Source organism: Sporobolomyces salmoneus (genome assembly GCF_050403485.1).
Source record: "Sporobolomyces salmoneus JCM6883 DNA, S_salmoneus_JCM6883_v1_ctg12, whole genome shotgun sequence".
In the NCBI taxonomy this organism is placed as follows: domain Eukaryota; kingdom Fungi; phylum Basidiomycota; class Microbotryomycetes; order Sporidiobolales; family Sporidiobolaceae; genus Sporobolomyces; species Sporobolomyces salmoneus.
Genome location: NW_027481151.1, coordinates 125,022 through 143,073, shown reverse-complemented (window position 1 = coordinate 143,073; position 18,052 = coordinate 125,022). Strand labels below are relative to the sequence as shown.

At 51.9% G+C, this 18,052-nt stretch overlaps 5 protein-coding genes across 5 annotated transcripts; 3 read left to right on the top strand and 2 right to left on the bottom strand.

The window, feature by feature from the left end:
* Nucleotides 1-1,097: 1,097 nt before the first annotated feature.
* SPC97 (gamma-tubulin-complex subunit SPC97) lies at nt 1,098-4,578 on the top strand (the record flags this gene model as incomplete). Its single annotated transcript, XM_076630772.1, has 11 exons — nt 1,098-1,280; nt 1,354-1,468; nt 1,533-1,876; nt 1,944-2,043; nt 2,109-2,254; nt 2,320-3,125; nt 3,193-3,285; nt 3,342-3,676; nt 3,754-4,172; nt 4,241-4,386; nt 4,449-4,578. 11 exons carry the CDS (start codon nt 1,098-1,100, stop codon nt 4,576-4,578), a joined length of 2,817 nt encoding a protein of 938 aa, XP_076489196.1.
* An 875-nt stretch (nt 4,579-5,453) lies between these two features.
* On the top strand, nt 5,454-9,890 carry JCM6883_004686 (uncharacterized protein; the record flags this gene model as incomplete). Its single annotated transcript, XM_076630771.1, has 3 exons — nt 5,454-8,474; nt 8,546-8,791; nt 8,856-9,890. The coding sequence occupies 3 exons, from the start codon at nt 5,454-5,456 to the stop codon at nt 9,888-9,890; spliced, it is 4,302 nt and encodes a 1,433-aa protein (XP_076489195.1).
* A 564-nt stretch (nt 9,891-10,454) lies between these two features.
* Nucleotides 10,455-12,355, top strand: JCM6883_004685 (uncharacterized protein; the record flags this gene model as incomplete). The annotated part of the gene is made up of 6 exons (XM_076630770.1): nt 10,455-10,478; nt 10,559-10,669; nt 10,738-10,842; nt 10,911-11,591; nt 11,656-12,077; nt 12,145-12,355. 6 exons carry the CDS (start codon nt 10,455-10,457, stop codon nt 12,353-12,355), a joined length of 1,554 nt encoding a protein of 517 aa, XP_076489194.1.
* A 334-nt stretch (nt 12,356-12,689) lies between these two features.
* On the bottom strand, nt 12,690-15,711 carry JCM6883_004684 (OPT family oligopeptide transporter; the record flags this gene model as incomplete). The annotated part of the gene is made up of 11 exons (XM_076630769.1): nt 12,690-12,814; nt 12,885-13,009; nt 13,075-13,595; nt 13,657-13,760; nt 13,823-13,880; nt 13,953-14,049; nt 14,112-14,372; nt 14,437-14,902; nt 14,967-15,198; nt 15,263-15,385; nt 15,457-15,711. 11 exons carry the CDS (start codon nt 15,709-15,711, stop codon nt 12,690-12,692), a joined length of 2,367 nt encoding a protein of 788 aa, XP_076489193.1.
* A 1,346-nt stretch (nt 15,712-17,057) lies between these two features.
* TIF11 (translation initiation complex factor eIF1A) lies at nt 17,058-18,049 on the bottom strand (the record flags this gene model as incomplete). Its single annotated transcript, XM_076630768.1, has 5 exons — nt 17,058-17,069; nt 17,150-17,407; nt 17,476-17,579; nt 17,651-17,729; nt 18,041-18,049. 5 exons carry the CDS (start codon nt 18,047-18,049, stop codon nt 17,058-17,060), a joined length of 462 nt encoding a protein of 153 aa, XP_076489192.1.
* Between the last annotated feature and the right edge of the window lie 3 nt (nt 18,050-18,052).

The following is an 18,052-nucleotide window of genomic DNA, read 5'->3' as shown; positions in this document are numbered from 1 at the left end:
GTGTTCACGACTCGGTCGAATGGGGTCAAAAGAAGTTGATCAAGAAGGGGGAAGGGAAGTCGGAAAGGGGAGGCGTGAGAGAGCTCGAGTCCGCGGGTGGATCTCAGGATGAATCGGTTCGTTTGAGTTTGGTTGTCGCTTGGTGTGGTTGAGTGAGAGATGAAAGTAGTAGTCGGCTCGGATTCCGATCTAAAGCATTCGATCTCTTGAATTTCGCCCAAGTTGTCAGCTCGACGACCTAGCAAAGTCGAGTGTGACAAAACGTCCTGGCAAAGTTGCAGGGAAGCAGAAAATCGAGACGGAGAGCGGGATGATTTTTGAGCTCGAGCTTGCAATTGAGTACACGCGAGGCTGCGTCGCCCGTTCACAGACCGGTAAGGACTCGAGTGCACAAGGACGAGTAGTCGAGGGCGTGACGTGCGTCGGTCTGAGCGAAAAAATCCCCAAGAAACCCAAAACCTTCGCGGAAGCCACGAAACGATGGCGGAGGGGCTCTCCTGACTCGATAAGTCTCGGTCAGTGGTACATGTAGTCGCTCCTGATGGCGTTCGAGGGGATAGAAGCGAAGATGCGTCATGTACTGGCCGGTAGCGAGACAATCTCTTTACAGCTGGAATTGAAAACGTTACCCGTCGCCTCATTTGGTACGTCAGCCTGAGCGTTTTTGCACGTATGATCCGAAACAAAAGTATGCCTTAGGTCAGAGAGCATCGGGGTGGGAGCTGGTCCTCGGGGACGGGGAAAAAGCGTCGTTCAACAAAAGCGGAGAGGAGAAGAAGTCGAACCCCGTGGGTGCATGCGCCTGATGTTGAGATTCGAGTAGCCCACAAGGCGAAGATGTATGTTCAGAGCCTCCCTGAGCGAGAGGAGACCAAGCAAGCTGAGCAGTCGACAAACAGAGGAATCCGAAGCAAGAATGAAGAATCGAGGGCCTGCCGCTTTGATCTGCGCTGCACCTCACTCGAGGTCCACTTTCCGTGTATCCGTTGGTCGAAGCTAGTCGGGAGTCGTGGTACGAGCGTAATCGGGCGAGAGGAGCGAAGGAAAGGTTCCAAAGTCGAGTGTCGCGCGTTGAGTCCGCTTCTTCATCTCTAGCGATGGATTCGAGACGTTCCGACTCGCGTCAATCCTCCCGTACATCGCGGCCATCGTCTTCACTCGGCGTGAATCGACCCGCTTCCTCCCTCTCCTTCTCGACTTCGGCTTTCGCATCTCAACCCAAGACTCCAAAACCTTCAGCCGCGAGGTATGGTGGACTAGCTGAGAAGGATTTCCAAAAGGTTAGCCGCTCCCTGCTCGAGAAGCAAAGGTCCGTATCCAAGAGGCTCGCGAGCTGATCTCAATTGTTGATAGATCCAATCCAGCATCCGGACAGCCGCCAAGACGACGGGAGGAGGAGGAGCTACGAGTCATAGAACTAGAGCAGATACATTACAGGAGGTGGAGGAGCCCGTCGAGAGAGAATATGGTACGCTCGTTTCCCTATGCAGTTCTCGCAAGAGGTTCACTTACAAGATTCGCTTCCAATCCAGAACCTGCACCAGAAGGGTCCTTCATCGCTGAAATCTCGTTCGCGAGAGCTCCTCTCAACACTCGACTGCCTCCCGTCTCTCCACATCGAGCTGCCGTGAAAGCTCGTCGCAAATCTCGCCCTTCGAAAGAGGAAGAAGAAAGACCGCCGAGACGCAAGGACGACGAAGAAGACATATCAGATTCAGGCAGCGTGATCGAGGGGGAGGAGGAAGACGAGGAAACGAAACAGAGAAGGGAAAGGGCGAGACGGAAAGCGAAAGGACTCGAAAAGGAACCGCTCGAGGGACTCTCGGCTGAACTACAGGAAGCACTCATCGTGGAAGACTTACTCTTCGTGCTCATGGTGAGTTTGACCCGCCTACTCTAGACCCGAGCCTCGCTTGCTGAAACGATGTCGACGACGATCTCAGGGAATCGAAGGGCGCTACATCGAATACGACACGTCTTACGCACCTGAAGATGATTTTGAACGAATGCAAGGTGCACAGTTCGTCGTTGATCAGGGTCTAGGTAAGTCAGAACCGTCTTTCCTTCTCTCTAGCGCGGAAAACTAAACTCTTTCTTCGACTGAGCAGATCCTTGGATAATCTCGGCGGTTGAACGATTCCTCCCACTCGCTACCTACTTCACCTCTATCACAGCATTTGTCGAACAGTATTCGGTTCTCGAACACGGAGTGATCAATCACGCTCTTTGCTCTGCCATTCGGGAGATGTTACTGGTTAGCACTTTCTCTCCACGGTTATTCCTCCTGGTCGAGCAAGTTCTCATGCTCCAGTGTCGCAGGATTACCTCGTCTTGCTCGCTCAACTCGAAGAACAATTCACCTCGTCGCCTTCTTTCACCCTGCAACGGTTTTGGCTTTTCCTCCACCCCGCGCTTCACACCCTTTCCCTCCTTCATTCGCTTACGATCGACCTCATTTCTCTTACTGTACCCTCTCCAGAAGACGACGACGAGGACCCTTCATCGGAACAGGAATCCGAGGATTCTTACGGAGGAGAAGCGATGGCGAATATCATGGCCGAGATGAAATCGGCAACAGCTGCCGCACAATCTTCTTCGACTACGACAGGAGGAGGATGGAGAGCCGGTCCTCCGAAAGGTGGAGAGGTGCTCTACGTTTTGTTCGACAAACTCGAACGAACTTCTGGAGATCCCGCCGCGAAGGAATTGTACTCTCACCTCCTCTTGAAGGCGAGTCAACCTTACGCCGCGATCTTACTCGCTTGGATCTCGACGGGTCATCTAGGCGATGAATGGGACGAGTTCATCGTGAAAGAAACGAAAGGGATCAATCAAGGTTCACTCGACTTGGATTACACCGACGAGTATTGGGAAAGGAGGTATACTTTGAGAGATCGAACGGTTGGATCATCGACAAAGAGGTCAACAGGGCACGGCACTGTCGCACCGAGAGATAGGGGCTTGTCGGGAGGCGCCGTCGTGCCCGCGTTCCTCGAACCTTGGAAGGAGAAGATCCTCCTCGCGGGGAAATACCTCAACGTTATCCGAGAATGTGGGATCGAGATCGAAGTGCCGGAAGGGAATCGAATCAGAGATGGAGAGTTGATCGCAATGGATGAAGAAGAGTGAGTACAGCGATCCCTCGACCATTTCGACATCTTCCAGAGAATCTGACCACACGGTCTCACACAGCTTCTTCAAACGGATCGATACGGCTTACACGTACGCGAACAAGACTTTGCTCAAACTGTTACTCGAGGAAGAGCATCTCGCATCGAGATTAGAGTGAGTCACTCTCAACCCGATACGCACGCTCTCTCGCTGAGCAATATACTCCACAGATCGATCAAACAATACTTCTTCATCAACCACGGAGACGTCTTCACCCATTTCCTCGACATGGCGAAACTCGAATTGGGCAAGAAGAAGAAACGAATCATGCTCGAACGTCTCCAAACTCAGCTTGACCTCGCGCTCCGAAACCCTTCGTCTCGGGTCGACGACGATCCGTTCAAAGACGATCTGAAGATCGTATTCGAGGACGTCACCGTCGCGGAATGGTTGCTGAAAATCGTCAATCAAACGGGAGCGATGGTTGGTCCGGATGGGATTCCGATCGAGACATTCGATGAAGTCAAGAAGGACACAACGTTGAAAGGCTCGCCTGATATCATGGGTTAGTTCTTATTCAGAGGATACTTCTCGAGCTTCTCCAAACTGACTTTGCACTTTCTCTTTCTCTCTCCTCTACAGGATGGGACGCTTTCAATCTCGACTACACTGTCAAATTCCCTCTCTCGCTCGTACTCTCTCGTAAATCGATAACCTACTACCAAATGATCTTCCGTCATCTCCTCCGCCTCAAACACCTCGAACGAGTCTTCCTCGAGACCTGGACCGAACACCTCAAGACTCCTTCGTGGAGGAAACGATCCGAATACCCCGAGCTACAGTCGTGGAAAGGTCGAGTGTTTGCACTCCGAGCGAGAATGTATGACTTTATCCAACAGATGTTCGATTTCGCCGTGAGCGAAGTTTTGGAAAATCGCTGGGCGGAACTCAAGAGGAAATTTGATACGGCTGAAACGGTCGACCAGTTACTCAAAGACCACGACAACTTCCTCAATACGTGTACGAATGAGTGTCTCTTGACGAACGAGAAACTTCTCGATGTGAGTCGAAGTTCTATTCCGGTCTCGTCTCTCGTGTACTGACTGACCCTCTCCTCGACCCAACACAGCTCTTCCATCAAAAGCTGTTCAACACATGCTACGTCTTCGCGAACTACACGGCCTCTTTCACTCGGATTCTCGTCACGAGCGAGCACGAAGCGAATGGAGACTGGTCGAACGTCAAGTTTAAGCAGCATTGGGACTTCCTCACCAAGTACGTTCTTCTCGGGCTGTGTCTCTTCAGCTCTCAGTCAACTGATCGATGTTGCTTTTCAGGTTCGAAATCCATTTTAACCACCACATCGAACAGTCGCTCGGTTTCCTTTCCCTTCACGCCGCTCGCGAGAACTCCGGGATCTTGCCTCTCATCGTCAGGTTGAGTAGCCTCAAGAAACCTCAGACTTAGGAGATTACCCTCGAGTTTCTGTGCAAGACTCGATTCGTAGGAGGGACGTAAAGGCGTATCAGTTTGTTGTAACTACACTTCTCTCCCTCTCTGGAGTGGATCTGTCTCTTCGCGCTCTTTCGTTATCCTCTATCAAAAGGAGCGGACGAAGGGCTTGGAGAGGAGTGGCAGGATAAGTTTCGCACGTGGTGCACGGTAAACGTGAGCCACCCTTTATCCAGAGCCTTGAGATGGCGATCGTCGACGACTGTCGTTCTTTCACGAGACGACTTCGCAGTGCATTCGAGGACGAGCTCAGTGAGAGGAGAAGGGATACATAGGAAAAAGTAGACAGTTTCTTGAGCTCGTTCGCGCTCGTCTCCTCGCTACAGTACAACGATCGAAATCGCTCGTACACTTGAGTACAGTGCTTGAACGATCGAGCATGGTAACGAGAGCATGACAGCCTTCGATCGCTTCGATCTTCGACCTCTCAACTCGCTCGAGGTTTTCTCACATCTTCGAGTGTTCTGTACGCGGTTGAATCGATGAGCCTTTGCAGAGTGTAATCGGAGCTGAAAATGAATTACAAAAGAGGAAGGTTTGAGTAGGGAATTCCTCAGTGCTCTCGCTCCTCTCTCCGCCATCTTTTCTCCGCCTTTCGAGCTCTCTCCCCTCGCCCCGGTTCCTTGTATAGCAGTATCGAAGTGAGGGAGTAGTCAAGCTGGCGTCTTCGAGGTAAGCTGCCCTCTCTCTTCGCGTCTTGGAACTCATTTCACTGAACTCAAACGCGTTTGGTCGGAAGCTCTTCGACGACGGCCTCGCCTCCTGCGAATGCAGGGAGCGATTCGGGCAGGTGTATCAGGAGAAAGTTTCACCGTCCGCCAGCTTCCTGTATGGTCCCTCGCAAGTTACGCACTCAGGCGTTCGAACCTTCGACTCCCACTTCGACGATCAACAACACGCCTCTTCGACCTTCTGGAACCACCACTGGCGCTCTCCCGACCAATACATCGACTTTGAACGCTACAGCGACTCCTCTCAGCTTCCTCCGGTCAATAGCCTCGGTCGACACCATCCCTCATCACCTCGTTTTCACCACTCTCGCTCTCTTACTCGCTTCCGGTCTCATCGTCCGAAGACTACACAACAGGAATCGTTACCGTACTCCCCCAATCACTCAGAAGGGGATCAAGAAACGGAAACAGGACGTTGTCAAGAGCATCTTGATCGCTCAAGGCCAAGAGGAGGGGTCGAATCTCTCGAAATCTCGCGCGCAAAGCGGCAGTACAACACCGACAACAAGTTCTTCATTCAGCTTCGCCCTCTTGCCGAGCTCGTCCTGTATTGTCAGTACTTCGGCAGCGATTTGGAACAATCTCGAGAAAATTGGAGCGGCACTCACTTCGAACTCCTCTCGCTCAACGACTCGACACAATGTCAAGAAGGTCGAATCATCAACTCAGACCACGATATCGGAAAGTTCAGGGAGAACAGGGAAAGAGACGTCGAATGGCAAAGAAGGAGGGACGAATGCGAAAAAGGGGAAGAACAAAAAGGGTAAAGGTGTTGTTGCTGGATCAACAACTCCGGTCGTAGGAAAAGGAAGTAGCAGTGACATGTCGAGGACGTCTTCGAAGCAGGGAGCTGAAGAGGGAGCCGGGGGAGGGGAGATTGTGAAAATCGATCAAGGAGTTCAAGTTACTCAGCTCGAAGTTGAACCGGATCCTCTCGCAACCGATGATACCACTCCGACATCGACAAGCAGCTTCTCGATTGCGAAAACCGGATCTGACGAAACGACTACCCCTTCATCCTCGAAACCTCTTCTTCCGACGAAAGCGACTGTTTCCGTTCAGACCTCCCCTCGACTCTTACCTTATCGACCTCGCACTCATTCTCCATCTTCTTCGCCTTCTCCTGCTCTCTCCAATCCAACTTCAGCAATATCTTCTCCTGCCCCGACCCGACCGATCGCCGTTCCCCTCTCGTTCGATCTTCACGCTTCTTTTCAATCGACTCCTTCCTCTGCGCCGATACCGCCGACACTACAGGACGACTCTCCTTCAGGCTCTCCTTCCCTCTCTTCCACTCCTTCTCGCTCTCCATCGATCTCGCCTTCCGTTTCTTCCGGATCTCCGACTGGAAGACGTCTCTCTTCGGCTTCGACTCCTCTCCTATCCGGGAACGCATCCAAGTCTCGCAAACAAGCCAAGAAAGCAGCTCCGACCGGGATCAACGGAAAGGCGGTCGTCGGATTACCGAAACCGGCAGAAAAGCTCGACGACGATGAAACAGGAGGAACTGAACGAGCAGAGACAACTACGAAAACTCGCGCCAATGGGAAAGAACGGCCTCCACCGATACCGATCCCTTCGAATTCTTCCCGACCATCCCACGCGAACGACTCGACTCCTCAACCGCAACGTCGACTCAGCGCCGCGAGCAGCAAAGCCGATTCAATGTCGAACTCGTCCTTCACTTCGTCTGGTTCACCTTATTCGGCCGATCGTATCGCACTCCCACCGATGATGCCTCCCTCGATGACGATGACTCCTCCAGACTTTGCGAGAAAGTCTTCGACTTCGACCATTTACGATCGAGATGAAACTCTACGTTGGAGTTCGAACACGAGTTCGAGAGGGGGAGAGACGAGTTTAAGGGGGCTCGGAGTTGAACTCGAAAGAGCGGGAGAAAGCGAGGATGGTAGCGTTGAAGGAGGAGATTCGAGAAGTCGGAGAGGTGAAGGAGGAGGCAGCGTTCGAGGAACTTCTCCTAAACCGCCTCTTCAGGGATATTTCCCTAGTATAGGTCGTCACAGTTCCTACGCAACTCCAGAGTCTTCTCCGCATCCAGCACCTCGATCTCTCACACCCTTCGAAGGTCCGTCTCACCAACCTTGGATCTCCCACCCAGCTTCTTCCTCTTCGACCTCAGCTTCTACGGGAGCGAACGCGAACCTTATTCCTTACCCGATCGCTTCCTCATCATCGTCGAATTCCGTCGTTGGGCCGAACGCTTCTCGACCGCCGTCTCGTCAATCTTCGCTCTCGGTACCTCTGAACGTCTCCCAGCAGCAGCAGCTTCACCTGCAGCAACAACAACAGGCCTATGCGATCGCTCAAGTGCAAGCTCAAGCAGCCGCTCAATACCAACACGTCGTCGCCCTGCAGTATCAAGCTCAACTTCAGATTCAGCAGCAACAACAACGTCAAAAGCCTGGAGATACCCTGGAAAATAGTTCGCAAGTACCGAACGGTCTCGTCTATCCCTTCAGCTCGTCGACGTCCTCGAGTAGTAACTCGCAAGTTTCCAATTGGCCGCCAAATAACGGCCACTCGCATTCCGCTTCTTCTCTTCCTCCCAACTCTGGATATCCACCACCGCATATCTCGCAATCCGTCTCTCCTACTTCGATGACGTTCCCCTCGACCGCGAATACGATGTCTCCTCATTCTCACTCTCAAGCTCAGATGTATCAATCCTACATCAATCAATCAGCAGCTTACTACCTCGCGGCGACTTCTTCCTCCTCTCCTCATTCTTCTCCGAGTCATCATCATCAGCCACAGCAACAAATTCCCTCTCGACCTCGAATCAATTCGAGCGTTTCGGCCGTCGCAGTTCTCGGAGGAGGAGGAAGCTCGAACAACCGAAACGGTTCAGTGTCTTCGCCCGTCTCTGCGAGCTCGTTGGCTTCTCCTCGATTGATTGGAACAGAGAAACAGAGACAAAGTTCGACGAACCCTTTCTCACCTCTTGGAGTCGGAGCTGGTGGATCGAACGATCCGGCGTCTGCATGGAAAGCACGAGCGAAAGAAGCCGAGATGGAAGCGGGACGTACGGCAAAGGAACTCGAGATTGCAAGGTGGAGGTTGTCGGTTTTGGAAGGTGAACAACAAGCAAACGAGGTCGAGGTTAGTCATTTCCCTTTCTTTTGCAACATCTCAATGGCACGGAGCGCTGACTATCGCATTGCGTCCTATAGAACCAAGAAGCGTTGAGAGCTCTCGCAACTCGAGCGATGAGAGCTGAAGCTCGGATCAAATTGCTTGAAGAAACTCGGAAATCCGACCTTGCTCAGTCATCTCCCCCTACAACCGCAGTTGATTCTTCTCTGTCACCGTCCCCCGCTGCCGCGAGTCCTGCAGTTCCCAAGCCGTTGGACTTGCCTTGGAACAGCTCGGTCTCGATCGATTCACAGAATACGGTCAATAGTGGATCCGGAGCAGGAGTGAGTTGCCGATTCTCTCGTCTACGCCGTGCGTTCTCACAGACTAACTCGTGTCATCGTGCAGCTTCATCCTCTCAGTTGGCTCGACCTCGATTCGGTTTCGTTTAGTACTCGACCTCTCAACTCTTCTTCCTCTTCGCGACCTCCTCTCTCTACATCGAACTCGTCGACTTCGAACAATCGGAAACAACGTTCCGGACGCAATTCGAACGGTATTAGTAACGGAAATGGTCGTCGACAAAGCGGAGGTCACAGCGGTCGAAGGAAATCGAACAATCAGAGTAATCCGCTTTCGCCTTCCCTGCACTTGTCTGTTCCTTCTACCTCGAACGATCCGATCTCGCCTACAACGAACGGTAGACACGTCGCAGAAGAGGAGGAGGAAGACGAGGACGAGGAAGAGATCGTCTTCGTTCTCAGAGCATCGTCGAGAAAACCGCATCGAAGCCCGTCTCGTCGAAGTTCTTACGCCGCTTCAACTTTTGGAGGCGACGAATCTTCGTTGAGTATCACTGCCGGAGGCGGAAACGGAGGAGAAGACGCTTCGAGCTTTATCGACGAAGATGATATCCCGACGATCGAATTCGATTCCGACCCACCGACGAACTCTCGAATTCAGCTCGTTCATCCTCTTCATCACCAGGGAGGAGGGAATTCGTCGGATAGTCAGAATGGAAGTTTCATTGCAGGAGCTGAAGAGGAGGAGGAAGACCAAGATGTCGATTACGTTGGGTTTCTCCCAGGATTCTTGGCCAAGATTCGAGCGAATGGACCTACCGAAGGATCGGAACACTCGTCACCTGTCCTCCCATCACACTCGACCTCGTCCGAAGTGACAACACCTAACGCAGGAGAAAAAGGAGGAGGAGATTCATCTAATGCTTATCCTTACGATCAATCATCAATCCCGTTCTCTTCTACTCCCCCCGAATCTCCCTCGTCTCTCGTCTTATCCCCTGTCCAGGACTCGACAATGACCGGTTCTCCTCCACCTCTGTACCATCCATTTCCGATTCGACCATCACAAATCGCTCTTCCGCCTTCTCCGACTCTAGTCAGCTCTCCGTCTCCCCCACGTCGATCGTCTTCTTCGCCCTGAGTACCACCTCTTACCAAAATTACAGTACTAGACACTCTTAGTCTCGCTTTCGCTCTCTCATTCCCTGCCTCTCGAGTTTTTCCCCCCCTTGCATATAAAGTTTGATCCCCTCCTTCGTCTTCGAACCTACCATGTTGTTCTTCACTTTGTTGTCACAGCTGCCCACAACCCCTCTCTTCCTCCCGCTTTTGTTCTCTTTCTTCCTTAATTACGTTAGAACTGCCCTTCTTCTCTCCCTCTTCCTTCCCCTCTCTCGATTAAGTACGGAGCGCTTGACGCGTATCCCTCTGATGAACATAGTCACACATAACTCGGCGGACATCGATCACGAGAGCGAGATCGCAAGCGAAGATTGCGAAGAGCTGGCAGTTTTCTCGCATTTTTGGTTCACGCCTGCAAACAGCCCGTCAGACTGTGGCTTGCGTAACCAATTCTCCCTCACAGCTCTGGGATCAAACCAAATTGATCCGAGTGAGCTGAACTTCAACCTCCGATTTTTTTCTGGAATCGAAGTTGAGTCCGTTCCCCGACCTTACACCCTCGACGAACGACTCAGGAAGCACCATGTCGGTTGCTGAAGCTCTCAAAGTACGTCTCATGCTTCCCTCGCTGCTCCTCGTGTAGCAGAGCTCTTGTTGAATCCGAATTTTGATCAAACTTTCGAACAGGCGAGCCTCAAGTCTCACAACGCCTCCTTCGATTCCTTACTACGAGTAATCCCTGCCAAGTATTACCTACGACCCGACTCTGACGATGAGGAGCAAATCGCGAAACCTACCGTGAGTTTCCTCTCTCCAAGATTCAATTCGGCTCTCTCTGATCGATTGAACGACTCTACTTGAACCAGGGACCTCTCACGAAGAAGCAGAAGAAAGCTTTGAAGAAGGCTAAGCAGGATGAAGCACTTCGAGCTGCAAAGAGTGAGGCAGCGAGAAAGGCTCGTTTAGCCAGGGTATGTCTCCTCTCTGTCTCTACCTTTGGAGACCTTAGGCTGATCAGCGCACACGTTTGACATGATAGTACGATCCTGATGAACCCAAGACGATTGCCGAGATTCAAGCTGCGAAAGCTGCTGAGAAGGGTAAAGGACCCGCTTCGTCCGATGAAGCTGCTTCCGACGACGATCAAGACGAAGAGCAAGATTGGCAAGACGTTTCGCAAACTGCCGAAGGAGGAGAGGACAACGAAGAGGAGGATTCACCTAACGACACTGATTTCGCCGATTCCGATGTCGAACTCGACGGCGATGAGGAATTGTTGGAGTTGAACGAGGAGGGAGTGTTGGCACAACAGAAGAAGAAGGAATCGGAAGGACCTGCGCCGACGATCACTGAATTGAGGGAGAAGTTGCAAAAGAGGATCGCCGATATTCAAGCGAAGAAGAAGCAAGCTGCCGGAGGAGGAGGAAAACCCTTATCGAAGAAGAAGGCTCAGTCGGTTGACGGAAATGACGACGATGAGGAAGAGGACGCAGACGTAGACGACGGAGCGTCCGTCAAGAGCAAGGATGATCTATTGGAGGAGAGGAAACGACGAGCTGCGTTGAGGGATAACCGAAGGAAGAAGCGAAAGGAACAGAAGAAGTTGGAGAAGAGCGACGGCGCGAAGAAGCGTGCTATCGAACCGAGTAATGGTCGTGCAGGAGGAGGAAAAGTAAACGCACCGACGAGAGCAGAGGAAAGACCGAAGAAGAAAGCCAGAGTTCGTTTTTCTCCTTTCCTTCTTGTCGATAGCTCGCGCTCATTATCTGCTCGATGATGTTCAGGCCGACTCCCCTTCGTACGATGCCGACGCCGCTCTCGTTCCCTACACCCGTCAAGCCGATCAATCTGCCGATCCTGCCTCCGTCGCTTTCTCGAACCTCGACTTTACTTCGCAATCCCAGAAAGTTTCCGATTCCGCCATGACCCCTCAACAACGTAAACAAATGCTCAAAGCTGCCGGAGAGCTCAAGAAGAACCGTCACGATCTTCCGAAAGACGCGAACTCGGCCCTGGAAATCCTCGAAAAGAGGAAGAAGAGAATGGAAGAGTTGGACCCGGAGAAACGTGAGAAGGCAGAGGAGAAGGATCGATGGGAGAAAGTCTTGTTGAAGGCTGAGGGAGAGAAAGTTAGGGATGACGAAGGAAGGTTGAAGAAGATGGCAAAGAGGCAGGAACGAGAGAAAAAGAAGTCGGCGAAAGCCTGGTACGCTCTCGAACTTCCTATCGTTCACGTGTTTCATGGACTAACTGTGGTCGATTCTGCTCTGTAGGACCGATCGTAAGGCGACTGTCGAGAAAACCATTGCCGACAAAGCTGCGAAGCGCAACTCGAACCTCGCCGCTCGAGCGAAGGCTGCCAAGGACAAGAAGGCAGGAGTCAAGGTCAAGTCGACGTCGACAAAGAAGAAGACGAGTAGCAAGAGCTTCAGTACTCGAAACAAGGGTCGACCTGGATTCGAAGGTGGAGGAAGGAAGAAGTAGAGCTTTATCATCGACTGTCGTGTATCCCCGTCGTTGCTTTTGGAGAGGTTGTATGCGTGTAATACTTTCGTATCCGCTTTCCAACACTCGGCAAGGGGAGGCCATAGCGAAACGAGAGACGCTGCGAGACTCCTTTTTTCGCCAAATTTCGTGCTGACTGGACTGCTTCCCTGAACTCGCAGCGTCTCTCGGACTGCGGGACCATATACACGATTGTGTTAAGGTAAACGGGAATAGGTATTCGATACAAGCACAGATGGGTAACCAAAAACGACAAACAGACCCAGAGATGCAGATCGGGATTTTTCACAAGCGTATCCTCCTACGAATCCTCCTACGACGCAGCCGTGAGCCTCTGACAGTAATCGTAATTGCCCGATGGATTAAGCGCCCACGTTTTCATGGTAACCTCCTTCCCTGCCGCTCCGAAGAGAGAAAATGAGGCCACGAAGGCCATAACTACGTAGGAGTGAAGTGTGAGCACTTAGAACAACGTAGAACAGCGATAAAGCCTGAAAAAGTGACTCACATTGCGTTCCTCCATCGAGACCTGCCGAAGCAAGGAAGTTGTATTTGCGGAACCACGCAGCACAGTATCGTCGTAGGTAGAACTGAGAGAAGATGCCGACGAGCATGGTGGTGAAGACCGAAGAGCTGTGAGCAAGAAGGAGGAAGTCAGCGGAGTTCGCAAAAGTTTGCTTTTTTCTCTTGCGACTTACTTGATTCCGACTGAAAGGTTACCGAGGCACCAGCATGTGATGGGAGAGACGAACTTGTCGAAGCCCCATTTAGGGAAGAAGCGGTGAGCAAAGTAGAAGGGAAGAGGAACGGCGAGACCGATAACGATTGCGATAGGGATGATGAAGTAGGTCGATCCAGGTCCGTACATGTGCTTAGCGAGAGCTCCCCAAGCAACGGCTTGCGAGTTGAACGATTGAACTTGTTGTCCCGACCAAATGTTCGAACCTTGAACCGAAAGGAGAATTTCTCGTTGATTGCTGATGACGGATTTCATGATGATCAATTGAAGGATAGCTCCGACGACGGTACCGATCGTTTGCACTCCGAAGGTCGCACGAGGAGGAAGTTTCGTGTATTGACCGAGTTTGAGATCGCGAGCGAGTCCGAGCGCTTGAGCGCAAGAGTTGTATCCGTAAAGGGTGAAGTACAAGTTGGCCTGCGAGTTACCGGGAACGAGAGCAGCTCCGAGCATCTGAGCGAGTTGTTGAACGTCGGTTTTCTGCAAAGGAGAGCGCGAGTCAGTAAGGATCGGAAGAAAGAGAATTGGCTTCGAGACTCACGAATCCAGTCACGGCGTAGATAACGCAGACGAAGGGGAACATGAAGAGCGAGAGAATCAAAGCGACGATGAGAGCCCACCAGGGAAGTTGAGAGTGACCGGCGTCTGGACCAAGAGACGAGAAAGTCAGAGTTCGTCCATTGAGCTCGGACGGCTGTCACACTCACAGCAAGTAGCCATGGCGCAAGCGAAAGACCCGACCATCACAGCACCGTAGAGCCACATCTGATCAAGCGCGAGACGTCGACTTCAGCGTCTGGAGTAACGCGAGGGTTCAGGAGAAGAGGAAAAGCTCACGGGAACTTCCTTGTAAGCTCGCATGAGTTGGTAGTGCGGATCCGGTTGAGATCGATCACGGTAAGACTTGAACGCTTGAAGGATGGGGCGCCAGTACCTATAGAAACGCAAACACTCAGCGAACGTCACCATAGTGCGAAGAGAAAGGAAGTGGCTCACCAGATTCCGACATGGGTGAGAGTAGCTCCAATCGCCAAGTTGCAGCCAAGGTAGTAGACGGCGTTACTCGCAGCGTACCAGGGAATACCTTGAATCTCGAGAGCGGTTTCGTTGAGCGACCAATCAGGGTTGAGGATCGTGTTTTGGTCGTATTGAGTTCCGTTCGCGTAGAAGAGGTCTTGCGAGAGGAAGGGGAATTGAGCAGCGTTCCAGGCGTTCGTCGCGTACATGCCACAGAAAATGATGCAGCATAAACCGATACTAAGACGAAAGGAGGGTCAGCTCGGAACGTAAAGGAGAGCGCTCCGTCGAGAAGTCGACTCACCCGATATATTGCGACACTTGAGTCGTGAAGGGTGTGAAGAGAGCACCGAGAGACCCTCCTCCAGATCCAACGTAAGCCCAATCGAGACAGAGGGAAAACATGCCGAGACCCTCGTTACCGTTCGATCCTCCAAAGATGCGAGTGAACCAGGCCGAGTCACGATTCGCGAGACAGAAGATTGAGATACCGGTGAGAGTAGGAGCGACGAATTCGGGGATCCATTCCCAGCAGAAGATGGCGATGAAGATGATCCAGAAGAATCGGAGTCGCTTCTTTTGCATTCCTTCGTCCTTGTCTCGGTGAAGAGCGTCGAAGAGGTTGACGGTCGGGACTAAATTGGGGTAGACGATGTAGGTAGGGAAGACGGTGAATGATCGGGTGAGTCCGGCGAGACCGTATCCGAAGAGTTGAGAACCGAGCAAAGTGAAAATCGCAACTCCGTAGTTCGGGGTGATGTTGTAGTAGACTGCAACGTCGATGTGAAGAGTGTCAGTGGAGAGTCAGAGCGAAAGTAAAGCGCAGAGACTTACGTTCGTCGGCAGCGAAAACAGAGATGGCCTCAGCGGAAGAAGCCGAAGTCGAGGACATGATGAGGATCGCAACGTGTTCCTTCAGTGTGAAGTCGCACGGGTTGAGGAACTTCCAGAATCGACCGCGGTGCGCCGCGGGGAGGACTGAAGCCCATGTTTTACCGAGAATGAAGGCGATGATTTGGAGGAAGAGTTGCGAGACGTAAACGGTTTGGGGACGGAAGTAGAAAATCTACAGAACGAGTGCGAGTCAGTCGCTGCACGAGGCGCGGACGAAAGAGGAGAGAAATGCTCACTTGACCGAGAACAGCGGCGAAGCAAGTCAAACCGATTCCGAGGAAGTACATTCGGAAGGTGTGGACAATCATATTGGGATCATCTTCGAGGGACATGCATCGGGTTGAAATATCTTCAGCAGTCTGGGCAGTAGAGCACGGGTGAGCGTCGATTCGAAAGTATGAAAACTCGGGAGAAAACACAGGTGACTCACTTCGATAGGTCGCTCCTTTCCGTTTGCCATGATATCCTTCGCCGCAACGTGAAGGTAATCCGCCTTGTGCACACCATCTGCGGCGACGACTTCTTCAGGCTCAAGTCCAACCGCGGCTTCCTTTTCATCATCGAGGTTTGTCTTCTGAACGTCGTCCGAGTCGAACGATGGAGGTTTGTCGTGCTGCTCGAGCGAAGGAACAGCGACGCCAGCGACAGAGTCCTGGCGTCTGAAAGCGTTGCGAATGTTGACCATAACTTGATCCGAGTGTTGCGAAGTGACTCAAAAGTGATGCTCGACTTGCTCTGCGGTTGAAGGTGTGTCGAGGGCGAGCGGGAGAAGTGAGGTATACGAGGCAAAAAGAGTAGGATGAAAAGTGTGCCGGACGAGTTTACGGATGGCGCGAGTCAAAAGTGTCTGAATCGTCGGAAGGGAGCGAATGAAAAAGGGAAATCGCGAAAGCGATATGGTTGAACAAACGCGGGGGAAAAGGGAGTAACACGAGGTGCATTGTCGAGATAGAACCTGTTTGCAAAGAGCAACCTAAGGTCGGTCACTAAAGATAGGTCAACTCAAGTGTGAAAAGTTTACCAACCGCGAGGTTGAAACTTTTTTTTCTTTTTCTCCATTCCCACTTGTTGCAAAAGCTCTCAACCACTCTCGACCGTAATTCCGGATAGAAATCATTTCCAGGCTCACGATCTACGAAGTGTCCCTCGCTCAGTGGCGCACACGAGTGGGATTCGTCCCTCGAGCTCTACGACCTCGCTTTCGCCCAAACGCACACAGTTCACCTGATCCTAGTCTGCGAGATAGGCGATCCGATTTGAAGTTGTACGTACTGCGTAAAGCTCGTATCAGCTCGACTACCACGAGGATTTGCAAAGTATGGTCAAATCGACTTACTGCTAGTTCCGCCTCGTCGTCCACGCTGGATACAATAGCCCCGCGCGGCGAACTCCGTGTGTATTCGATAGATGGATCACCTGTATCTTCAAGACACCGAGCTGCGGTTCCTCGTGAGTTCAAAACTTGAATCCCTTCCTTGTTGTAGTTTGCCGCGCGGATTTTAAAGTTCGACGACACTGCGATACGTAGATTGCGTGTGATTTCGTGCGACGGCGTGCTATCTCCCTTGTGGCCATGCGGTTCTTCGAGAGAGTCGTGTGAGCGGACTGATTCAAATTGATCGTCATCGTTCCGTTACCGCGCTTGCGCACCTGGTGGATGTGAAGTTGACTTGAGCGGATGTGTCGGAGGTCGGAACCGGAAGAAAGCTCGAGGAAGTCGAGAAGACGAATCTTCGCAACTGCTTCTCCCGGCGCGAGATGGGGATATCACCCTCTTGCTCACGAAACAAGACTTTTTGCTCGAGCTCGCGTGTTGAGGTCCACGGCTGCAGGACACGTCGAAAGACCAGAGAACGTTTGAGACTGGAAGGAAACAGAAGAAGGTAGCCAATGTTGCAGATTAAGGAAAAGAGGAGAAGGGGGGGGGGGAGGAAAGACGGTGAGGGTATCGAATGCGAAATACGAAGGCGACGCGATACAAGGTTTTGAAACGAGTAAGGGAGGGCAGACAAACAAAGGAACGAGAACAGTTTAGATATCGTCCTGTTGCACGAGCGCGAAGGAAAACGAAGCACGAGTCAGCTCGGAAGCTCGTGCCAAAGCCACGAGGTGGGACGACATACGATATCAAAGTCGTCGTTCTTCGAAGGTAGACCCTCATCATCTTCCTCGTCAGCCGAAACCTCGTCGAACTCGACGTTGTCGTCCTCGTCTCCAGGTCCAAACGTATCCGTCTCGTTAATCTTTGCAGTCTCGGGTAGTTCACCGTACGCTTTGAGGTTACGAGCTTCGTCGGCCGTGTACTTTTGGATAACGTCGGCCTTGTCATCTTGGAAGTCTCGAAGCGAAAGGAGAATGATATCTCCTTGGTTGATCCAGACCTGAGATCGACCAAGGCAAGAGTTGTTCGTCAGTATCCACCGCAAGATAACGCCGCAGTTGTGCTCACCTTTTTACGCATCTTTCCTCGAATGTGAGCTAATCGTTTCTCTCCATCGAAACACATTGCCTCAACTCGACCGTTCCCGAGCATCTTCAACACTTGGGCGTATTCTGAACAGCGAGAAGACGACTGAGTCAGTCCAGACTGCGAACCGGATGACACAAGCACTAGGTAAACTCACCTTGACCCTCCTCTTTGAAGACGAGTTCTCGTTTGTCTCCATCGTTCTCGTTCTTTCCTCGTCTGCGATTTTTACCTCCCTAGCAAAACACAGAGAGCGATGTCAGTCATCGATCAGGTTGATTAGAGACAAGAACGTCTCGAAAGGAGGGGAGAGAATGGTAACTCACTTTTCCCTTGTTCTGCAGCGATCAACAAAGCGAGCGATCAGAAGTAGATAGTCAGTACAAACTCGTGAGATATGTCACTCGCTCTACAGGTTGAGGCTGTGAGAGAGATGAGAGATGATGCAGTTTTGAAAGATGAAAGGATTATCGACGGGAAGACCGATGGCGCGAGCCTGGGCGGGTAGTCGGACGGTATACTGGTGATCAAAGTCTGTCAGACTTACTTTAGGCATAGT